The sequence below is a fragment of the Aethalodelphis obliquidens genome, unplaced genomic scaffold (genome assembly GCF_003676395.1).
Source record: "Aethalodelphis obliquidens isolate GAN/ISIS:26980383/991018 unplaced genomic scaffold, ASM367639v1 scaffold90, whole genome shotgun sequence".
In the NCBI taxonomy this organism is placed as follows: domain Eukaryota; kingdom Metazoa; phylum Chordata; class Mammalia; order Artiodactyla; family Delphinidae; genus Aethalodelphis; species Aethalodelphis obliquidens.
The window spans coordinates 793,813-805,050 of record NW_020838034.1 but is presented as its reverse complement, the minus strand read 5'-3'; the positions used below and the strand labels follow the sequence as shown (position 1 = coordinate 805,050).

General features: G+C 40.0%; 1 protein-coding gene across 1 annotated transcript in view; it reads left to right on the top strand.

The window, feature by feature from the left end:
• The window catches only part of NUP210L (nucleoporin 210 like), an 86,951-nt gene that overhangs the window by 26,592 nt on the left and 49,121 nt on the right, over positions 1 to 11,238 (top strand). Inside the window, exons 11-12 of the mRNA XM_027095042.1 lie at positions 5,561 to 5,698; positions 6,164 to 6,322. Of these exons, the coding sequence (XP_026950843.1) occupies positions 5,561 to 5,698; positions 6,164 to 6,322 (297 nt within the window). The remainder of the gene's footprint in view (positions 1 to 5,560; positions 5,699 to 6,163; positions 6,323 to 11,238) is intronic.

Below are 11,238 nucleotides of genomic sequence, written 5' to 3'. Positions count from 1 at the left end.
TTTTTTGCGGTACGCGGGCCTCTCACTGTTGTGGCCTCTCCCGTTGCACAGCACAGGCTCCGGACGCGCAGGCTCAGCAGCCACGGCTCACGGGCCCAGCCGCTCCGCGGCATGTGGGATCCTCCCGGACCGGGGCACGAACCCGTGTCCCCTGCATCGGCAGGCGGACTCTCAACCATTGCGCCACCAGGGAAGCCCCATTTTTTCACTTTTAATACATACTACAATACAACATAATCCGTGGTGGTCTGCAAATATGGTACCATGGATATGGAGGGCTGACTGTAAAGTTATACATGGATTTTGACTGCACAGAGGGTTGGCACTCCTAAACCCCACATTGTTTAAAGGTCAACTGTATAATGTGGTAACTTTGGAAATCACATTCTTCCCTTTCCTCTGGGTGTGTTGTTATTGCTTGATGTGGGTTGTAGTTGCTTGTATGTTTAGTGAGTTTTCTAAACTATTTGTTGAAGATTGTGTTGTCATCTGTAGTATAAAATCTCAATTCCTTTAGCTTGTAGGCAGTTAGTGGTTTGACAAATAATTTCTTTAATGCCTTAAGTCACCTTCTTCTTGGGGCTTCCCTGGTGGTGCAGTGGTTAAGAATCTGCCTGCTAATGCAAGGGACATGGGTTTGAGCCCTGGTCCGGGAAGATCCCACATGCCGCAGAGCAACTAAGCCCATGTGCCACAGCTACCGAGCCTGAGCTCTGGAGCCCGTGAGCCACAACTACTGAGCCCATGTGCCACAACTACTGAAGCCCACACACCTAGAGCCCGTGCTCTACAACAAGAGAAGCCACCGCAATGAGAAGCCCGTGCACTGCAGTGAAGAGTAGCCCCTGCTCCCTGCAACTAGAGAAAGCCCACGTGCAGCAACAGAGACCCAACTCAGCCAAAAATAAATAAATAAATAAAAATTAAAAATTATATATATGAATAAAAAGTCACCTTTTTCTTGATTCGGCATACATTTGGTTGCTGTAAACCTTTGAGTATTTTTGAGTATTTTCCAAAGTTAATTCTGACTTTTTTTTTTTTTTTTTGCATTTCTATGGGGGGACAGGTTCTTGGAGTTCCCTACTTTGACACTTTTGCAGACATCTCCCACCTGCTGGTATTTTTTATTAGGATTTATGAACGTAGTATTTTTTCAACTTATTTAGGACTTTAAAATTTTCTTTCAGCAATGTCTTATAGTTTTCATCTTACAGGTCTTGAAGATATTTTATTAAATTTGTCCCTGTTTTATGTTTTTAAGCTATATATGTATTTTTAAATTTTCTCCTTTTACTTGATCATGCTAGTATATAGAAATACAGTGGTTTTTTGTATGTTACCTTGAATCTTGAAAGCTTGCTGAATTCACTTATTCTAGTAATTTTTTGTAGATTCCTTAGGAATTCCTATATATACAGTTATGTTATATGTGAATAAAGACAGTTAACCCTTTTCATTCCAATAAATATGCCTTTTAGTTCTTTTTCTTGCCTCACTGCACTGGCTAGGACCTCTACTACAATACTGGATAGAACTGTTAAGAGTAGACATGTTTGCCTTATTCCTGACCTTAAGTGGAAAGCATTCACCCTTTCACCACTGAGTATGATGTTGACTATAGATTTTGTGTAGATGCTCATCCTTAGGTTGAAGAAGTCCCTTTCTATTCCTAGTTTATTGAGAATTTTCATCACGAATTGGTGCTGAATTTTGTCAGTGCTCTTCTGCCTCTATTGAGGTGATCAATATAGTTTTTCTTTTCTAGTCTTTTAAATATGGTGAATTAATTACATTGATTGATTCTCTAATATTAAACCAATCTTGCATTCTCAGGATAAACCTCACTTGCTTATGATTTGTTATCCTCTTATACATTACAGGATTTAATTTGCTAAAATTCTGTTAATGACTTTTGCATATATGTTTTTCAGGGCCTATAGCTTTTTTTTTCCTTCTGTTTTTTATTGTAATGTATTTGTCAGGTTTGGGTGTTAGGATAATATTGGCTTTATAAAATGGGTTGGGAAGTATTCTTTTCTATTTTCTGGAAGAGTTTTGTAGAATTAGTGTTATTTCTTCCATAAATATTTGGTAGAATTCACAATGAAACTATTTGAGCTTGGAATTTTTTATGGAAAGTCTTTTATTATTATAGTGATAAAATATACATAACATAAAATTTACCATTTTAACCATTTTTAGGTGTACAGTTCAGTGGCATTAAGTATATTCATGTTGTGCAACCATTACCACCATCTCTCTCCAGACCTTTATAATCTTTCCAGACTGATTCTCTCTACCCCTTAAACAATAACACCCCCCGAACACCCCATCCCCATTCCCTGGTAACCACCATTCTATTTTCTTTCTCTATGAATTTGACTAATCTAGTTACCTCATATAAGTGGAATCGTACAGGGAATTCCCTGGCAGTCCAGTGGTTAGGACTCTGCGCCTTCACTGCTGAGGGTGTGGACTCAATCCCTGGTCAGGGAACTAAGATCCCACAAGCCACACAGCACTGCCAAAAAAAAAAAAAAAAAGGTGGACTCATACAATATTTGTCTTTTTTGTGTTTGGCTTGTTTCACTTAGCATGTCATTAGGGTTCATCCGTGATGTAGCATGTCAGAATTTCATTCCTTTTTAAGGCTAAATAATATTCTATTAAATGCATATACTGCATTTTGTTTATTATTTATCCATTGATAGACACTTGGGTTGTTTCCACCTTTTGTCTATTGTGAATAATGCTGCTGTGAACATGGGTATACAAATATTTTGTCAAATCCTTGCTTTCAATTCTTTTGGGTGTATACCCAGAATTGGAATTGCTGGATCATATGGCAATTCTATATTTGACTTTTTGAGGAATTGTCATACTGTTTCCCACAGTGGCTGTCATTTTACATTCCAGCAACAATGCACAAAGGTTGTGATTTCTCCACATTCTTACCAACACTTGCTATTTTCTATTTTTGATAATAGCCATTCTAATGGGTATGAAGTGGTATATCACTGTGATTTTTTTTTCTTTTTTTTTTTTTTTTTTTTTTTGCGGTACGTGGGTCTCTCACTGTTGTGGCCTCTCCTTTTGCGGGGCACAGGCTCCGGACGCGCAGGCTCAGCAGCCATGGCTCACGGGCCTAGCTGCTCCGCGGCATGTGGGATCTTCCCAGACCGGGGCACGAACCCGTGTCCCCTGCATCGGCAGGTGGACTCTCAACCACTGCGCCACCAGGAAAGCCCTATCACTGTGATTTTAATTTACATTCCTCTAATGATTGGTGTATGGGAAGGTTTAAAACTATGAATTCAATTTTTAAAATTTATATACAACTATACAGGTTATTTCTTCTTGAGTGAAATTTGGTAGGTTGTGTCTCTGAAGGAATTTCTGTTTAATCTAATTGTTGAATTAATCACATAAAGTTGTTCAAAATATTGCCTTATTAATTTTTATGTCTATAGGATCTGTAGCAATGTTGTCTCTTTCATTCCAGATATTGGTTATTCGTGTTTCTCTTGTTTTCTTCATGAATCCAGCTAGACATTTATCAATTTTATTGCTTTTTACAAAGAACAAGCTTTTGGTTTCATTGACTTTTTTCCAGTTCTTTATCTACTTTCTCTTTCATTGATTTATGCCTTTACCTTTGTTATTCTATTTCTTTTCCTTACTTTGGATTTAAAATGCGTTTCTTTTTTAAGTTTCTTATTGTGGAAGAATCTTACAGTGGATCACCGGTTTTATATCTTTCTTATTTTTAATATAAGCACTTCTACCACATTCTATTGGTCATTCAAACCATTCCTGACACAATGTAGAGGGAACTACACAAGGATGTGAATACCAGGGGGTGGGGATCAGTGGAGGCCATCTTGGAGACTCGCATCTCCAAGTTGATTCTGGGTTCTCTATTATTAGATTTAAAGGCATTACTGATCCTGTTTCTTGTGATTAAGAAGTGAGCATTGATAGTTCATGGTATGCAATAGCAAAACAGCTACTTAAATTATCACCTGTAGACACTATAGTTAAGTGCGTGTAGAAGGCAAAGCTTTTGGTAACCAGGTAGTTGCTGCCATAAAACATGTTAGTGAAAGTCTGGGATATAATAGGGTTTATTGATTGTTGTTTCTAAGTGTGCTGGGTAACTTTGGGAAAGAAAATGGTTAGTTCAGGGCTTTGAATTCCCAACTTAAGATCCACCTAAGAAATCTAAAAGATTTTATGACTACCCTAAAGAAGCCCTTATTACAATATTTCCTTGTTCTGCAATCATAATGCAATTTATTTTTTATTTTATTAATTAATTAATTTGTTTGTTTTATTTTTGGCTGTGTTGGGTCTTCGTTGCTGTGCACGGGCTTTCTCTAGTTGAGGTGAGCAGGGGCTATTCTTCCTTGCAGTGCTTGGGCTTCTCATCATCGTGGCTTCTCTTGTTGCAGAGCACGGGCTCTAGGCGCACGAGCTTCAGTAGTTGTGGCATGTGGGCTCAGTAGTTGTGGCTCATGGGCTCTAGAGCTCAGGCTCAGTAGTTGTGGCGCATGGGCTTAGTTGCTCCATGGCATGTGGGATCTTCCTGGATCAGGGCTTGAACCCGTGTCTCCTGCATTGGCAAGTGGATTCCTAAGCACTGTGCCACCAGGGAAGTCAGACGTTTAAAATTTTTATTACCTCTTTTGTTTTTTTTGCCGTACGCGGGCCTCTCACTGTTGTGGCCTCTCCCGCTGAGGAGTACAGGCTCCAGACGCGCAGGCTCAGCAGCCATGGCTCATGGGCCCAGCCTCTCCGCGGCATGTGGGATCTTCCTGGACCGGGGCACGAACCCTTGTCCCCTGCATCGGCAGGCGGACTCTCAACCACTGCGCCACCAGGGAAGCCCCAATGATGTTCTTTTAAACTGAAAGAACATCCAGCTAGCCATCTTAAGAGAGTGAAGAGAAAATCAGAGCCATTACTGCAGATGTGACACAGTTGCTAAATATTTCAGGGCTTCTTTAAAAAATAGATAGATAGATAGATAGGTAGGTAGGTAGAGTTTTCCTTCAAAGAAAAAAGGCCAACATAGTTGAGTGTGAGGACCCTATTTTACCTGTATGGGTACCCCCCTAAACCCTGCTCTTGTTTTTAAGCAGGATGGGAATATCTTACCCCAGCATCTTTAAATGTTCTCTTTATTTTCTTCTGAATAGCTTGTAATATTCCTTTGCCTTTACAATTTATATACTTAACTGATAGATGTCCAAGGATCTTTCTTTCTGAAACTATGATTGCCCTTTCTATGTTGATAAAACTCTTATTTCAGGAAATTTAAACTGCTTTCCATGACTGTGATACTTCTTATAGGTCTATCAAAATCCCTTTCATTATTATTGAACTGTAGTAGCTGTGCTTCACTAATGAACAGGAACGTTTCTTTCTTTCTTTTATTGATAGAAACTGGTTGAGTAATTTATTAACACACCATTTTGCTGATGCTTTATATGTGAATGTGGACCATAAGAACAGTCCTTATAAAATCTGTTTTGCTCCTTTTTTCCTGCTCTTATAGAATAAAGATATTCAGCCTATAAAATTTCCAATTATACATCAGCAAGAAGTGAAGATTTATTTTCCCATCAAGCTTACACCCAACTTTCTGGCATTTCCTCATCATCCCATGGGAATGTTATATCGTTATAAAGTACAGGTATGATGTCTTATAATGAGAATTCACAAAGAAATGTCAGTTTCTCTGATAGCTTAATTTATTGAAGGTTAATGTTAAATCTTATTTCCCCCTAATCCTAGTAGTATAACTCAGTTTTGGGTGACAACCAAATCATGCTCTTGAATACTGTCATCCTAAGAATACTTGGTGTACTTTCCTTCTCTTCCATATATCCTTTCCTTGTGAGTTTTATAAAGTTTAGTCAAGCTCCCTTGTGCTCTTTTTTGACATTTTGTGATACTGCCATTACATAATCCCCCTTTAGTATTACCCTTCCCCATTTAGTTACTTTAATATAGCATCACAGTTTCTTAATGTTCCAGAAATAATTTATTGTATAGTTTTATTATTTCCTAAACTTTATTTCACCAGATTTTACATCTTCAGTTAAATTCCAATTTTCTTCCTATATTAATTAAATATAAGGGTGTATTTTTTTCATAGGTAGAGGGTGGTAGTGGCAATTTCACCTGGACCTCTTCTAATGAAACAGTGGCCATGGTAACCACTAAAGGAGTGGTGACGACAGCTGGTCAGGTCAGGGGGAATAGCACTGTTTTGGCCCGAGATGTACAAAATCCTTTTCGATATGGGGAAATTAAGGTAAGCAACTCTCCAAAAAACGTTCATATCTCCTCTGAGACATTACTGTCTAAATTTAAGTACAGTAACACGTTAAGATTTTTTTTTTCTTTTTCAAGTTGGTTGTTTTAAAATGATCCTCAGGACTTCCCTAGTGGTCCAGTGGTTAAGACTCTGTGCTTCCAAGGCAGGGGGCATGGGTTTGATCCCTAGTCAGGGAACCAAGATCCCCTGCTGTCAACAATGGGAAGCCAACACAGATTTTTCCTAAGGTCAATAATATGGTAAACACAAAGAAAGAAAACTACAGGCCAATATCACTGATGAACATAGATGCAAAAATCCTCAACAAAATACTAGCAAACAGAATCCAACAGCACATTAAAAGGATCATACACCATGATCAAGTGGGGTTTATTCCAGGAATGCAAGGATTCTTCAATACACGCAAATGAATGAATGTGATACACCATATTAACAAATTGAAGGAGAAAAAGCATATGATCATCTCAATAGATGCAGAGAAATCTTTCGACAAAATTCAACACCCATTTATGATAAAAACCCTGCAGAAAGTAGGCATAGAGGGAACTTTCCTCAACATAATAAAAGGCCATATATGACAAACCCACAGCCAACATCATCCTCAATGGTGAAAAACTGAAACCATTTCCACTAAGATCAGGAACAAGACAAGGTTGCCCACTCTCACCACTCTTATTCAAAAGTTTTGGAAGTTCTAGCCACAGCAATCAGAGAAGAAAAAGAAATAAAAGGAATCCAAATCAGAAAAGAAGAAGTAAAACTGTCGCTGTTTGCAGATGACATGATATTATACATAGAGAATCCTAAAGATGCTACCAGAAAACTACTAGAGCTAATCAATGAATTTGGTAAAGTAGCAGGATACAAAATTAATGCACAGAAATCTCTGGCATTCCTCTCCACTAAGGATGAAAAATCTGAAAGTGAAATTAAGAAAACACTCCCATTTACCACTGCAACAAAAAATAAAATATCTAGGAATAAACCTACCTAAGGAGACAAAAGACCTGTATGCAGAAAATTATAAGACACTGATGAAAGAAATTAAAGATGTTACAAATAGATGAAGAGATATACCATGTTCTTGGATTGGAAGAATCAACATTGTGAAAATGACTCTACTACCCAAAGTAATCTATAGATTCAATGCAATCCCTATCACACTACCACTGGCATTTTTTACAGAACTAGAACAAAAAATTTCACAATTTGTATGGAAACACAAAAGACCCCGAATAGCCAAAGCAATCTTGAGAACGAAAAATGGAGCTAGTGGAATCAGGCTCCCTGACTTCAGACTATACTACAAAGCTACAGTAATCAAGACAGTATGGTACTGGCACAAAAACAGAAAGATAGATCAATAGAACAGGATAGAAAGCCCAGAGATAAACCCATGAACATATGGTCACCTTATTTTTGATAAAGGAGGCAAGAATATACAGTGGAGGGCTTCCCTGGTGGCGCAGTGGTTGAGAGTCTGCCTGCCGATGCAGGGGATGCGGGTTCCTGCCCCGGTCCGGGAAGATCCCACATGCTGTGGAGCAGCTGGGCCCATGAGCCATGGCCGCTGGGCCTGCGCATCCGGAGCCTGTGCTCCGCAGCAGGAGAGGCCACAGCAGTGAGAGGCCCATGTAGCGCAACCCCCCCTCCCAAAAAAAAAGAACCAAAAAAGAATATACAGTGGAGAAAAGACATCTTCTTCAATAAGTGGTGCTGGGAAAACTGGACAGGTACATGTAAAATATGAAATTAGAACACTCCCTAACACCATACACAAAAATAAACTCAAAATGGATTAAAGACCTAAATGTAAGGCCAGACACTATCAAACTCTTAGAGGAAAACATAGGCAGAACACTCTATAACATAAATCACAGCAAGATCCTTTTTGACCCACCTCCTAGAGGAATGGAAATAAAAACAAAAATAAACAAATGGGACCTAATGAAACTTAAAAGCTTTTGCACAGCAAAGGAAACCATAAACAAGACCAAAAGACAACCCTCAGAATGGGAGAAAATATTTGCAAATGAAGCAACTGACAAAGGATTAATTACCAAAATTTACAAGCAGCTCATGCAGCTCAATAACAAATAAACAAACAACCCAATCCAAAAATGGGCAGAAGACCTAAATAGACATTTCTCCAAAGAAGATATACAGATTGTCAACAAACACATGAAAGAATGCTCAACATCATTAATCATTAGAGAAATGCAAATCAAAACTACAATGAGATATCTCACACCGGTCAGAATGGCCATCATCAAAAAATCTAGAAACAGTAAATGCTGGAGAGGGTGTGGAGAAAAGGTAACACTCTTGCACTGTTGGTGGGAATGTAAATTGATACAGCCACTATGGAGAACAGTATGGAGGTTCCTTAAAAAACTAAAAATAGGGGGCTTCCCTGGTGGTGCAGTGGTTGGGAGTCCGCCTGCCGATGCAGGGGACATGGGTTTGTGCCCCGGTCTGGGAGGATCCCACATGCCACGGAGCGGCTGGGCCCGTGAGCCATGGCCGCTGAGCCTGAGCGTCTGGAGCCTGTGCTCCGCAACGGGAGAGGCCACAACAGTGAGAGGCCCGCGTACCGCAAAACAAAACAAAACAAAACAAAACAAAACAAAGAGTCATGTACCAAAATGTTCACTGCAGCTCTGTTTACAATAGCCAGGATATGGAAGCAACCTAAGTGTCCATCGACAGATGAATGGATAAAGAAGATGTGGCACATATATACAATGGAATATTAGCCACCAAAAGAAACGAAATTGAGTTATTTGTAGTGAGGTGGATAGACCTGGAGTCTGTCATACAGAGTGAAGTAAATCAGAAGGAGAAAAACAAATACCGTATGCTAACACATATATATGGAATCTAAGAAAAAAAATGTCATGAAGAGCCTAGGGGTAGGACGGGAATAAAGACAGACCTACTAAAGCATGGACTTGAGGATATGGGGAGGGGGAAGGGTAAGCTGTGACAAAGTGAGAGAGTGGCATGGACATATATACACTGCCAAACGTAGGGTGGATAGCTAGTGGGAAGCAGCCGCATGGCACAGGGAGATCAGCTAGGTGGTTTGTGACCACCTAGAGGGGTGGAATAGGGAGGGTAGGAGGGAGGGAGACGCAAGAGGGAAGAGATATGGGAACATATGTATATGTATAACTGATTCACTTTGTTGTAAAGCAGAAACTAACACACCATTGTAAAGCAATTATACTCCAATAAAGATGTTAAAAAATAATAATAATATGGTAAAGCCTGTGTTTAGAAAGATATCTAATTATTTTTATAGCCAGACAACAACAACTATATTTTTTTAAAAGGAATGAAAGATAGTTTCTGGAGCTTTATACTAGTAGACTAGAATAGAATGAAAGAAGAAAGTGAAGGCAAAGTATCCAGTTAAGCCTAAGCTAACAAAATGGTATTGAGAATAAAGAAAAGAGGACAAATTCAGGGTTATTTTAGAGGTAGATTAATCAGATTTGATGCGTAGTGGGGTGGGAAAAAGTGAAAGATTAAGCTTTGGCAGCTTGGTGGATAGAAAACACAAGAAAAGGGGAGTTCCTTGGTGGTCTAGTAGTTAGGATTTGGCGCTTTCACTTCCGTGGCCTGGGTTCAATCCCTTTTCGGGGAACTGAGATCCCACAAGCCATGTGGCACAGTGCCCCCCTACCCTCGCCAAAAAAAGAAAAGGAAAAAGAATAAGAGGAAGATAATGAATTCAGTTTTGGATACATTTAGTGTGGGAGTACCCTGGTGGTCCAATGGTTAAGACTCTGCTCTTCCACTGGGGCACAGGTTCGATCCTTGGTTGGGGAGCTAAGATCCTGCATGCCTCGTGCACTGCCAAAAAAAAAAAAAAAAAACCCAAACGGGCTTCCCTGGTGGCACAGTGGTTGAGAGTCCGCCTGCCAATGCAGGGGACACGGGTTCGTGCCCCGATCCGGGAAGATCCCACATGCGGCGGAGCTGCTGGGCCCGTGAGCCATGGCCGCTGAGCCTGCGTGTCCGGAGCCTGTGCTCCGCAACGGGAGAGGCCACAACACTGAGAGGCCCACGTACCGCAAAAAACAAAAACAAAAAACCCAAACATTTAGTGTGGTTCACCTATGGAGCATCCAGATGAATGTTTAAAAGTGGAAATAGGCATCTGAAGTACAACAGAAAGATTAGGGCTAGAGATAAAAATTTGGAGTGATCAGCATATGGTTGGTCATTGAAGTTTTGGAACTGGGTAAGATTTATGTGTCATTTTAAGAGACATTGGCAGAGTAAGAGTAACTAGCAAACGACACATAGAAAGTGACCAAAAAAAGACTCTATTAGTCCATTCAGGCTGCTATAACAGAATACCATAAACTGGGTGGCTTATACACAACAGAAATTTATTTCTCACAGTTTTGGAGGCTGGAAAGTCCAGAATCGAGGCACCAGCAGATTCAGTGTATAGTGAGGGAAAGCATCCTGGTTCATAGAAGACTGTTTTTTGCCTTAACCTCATATGGCAGTAGGGACTAGGGAGCTCTAGGGGGTCCCTTTTTTAAGGGCATTAATCCCATTCATGAGGGCTCCACTCTCATGACCTAACCACCTCCCAAAGGCCCCACCTCCTAATACCATCATTTTGCGTGTTCGATTTCTACATATGAATTTGGGGGGACACAAACCTTCAGTCTATAGCAAAAACAAAATAAAATGTTTTTTTTTTAAAGATATCAAGTAAGAGGAAGTGCTCTATGTCAGAGGTCAGCAAATTTTTAGTTAAAAAGGGCCAGGTAGTAAATATGTTAGGGCTTCCCTGGTGGCACAGTGGTTAGGAATCCACCTGCCAATGCAGGCGACATGGGTTTGAGCCCTGGTCCGGGAAGATCCCACAT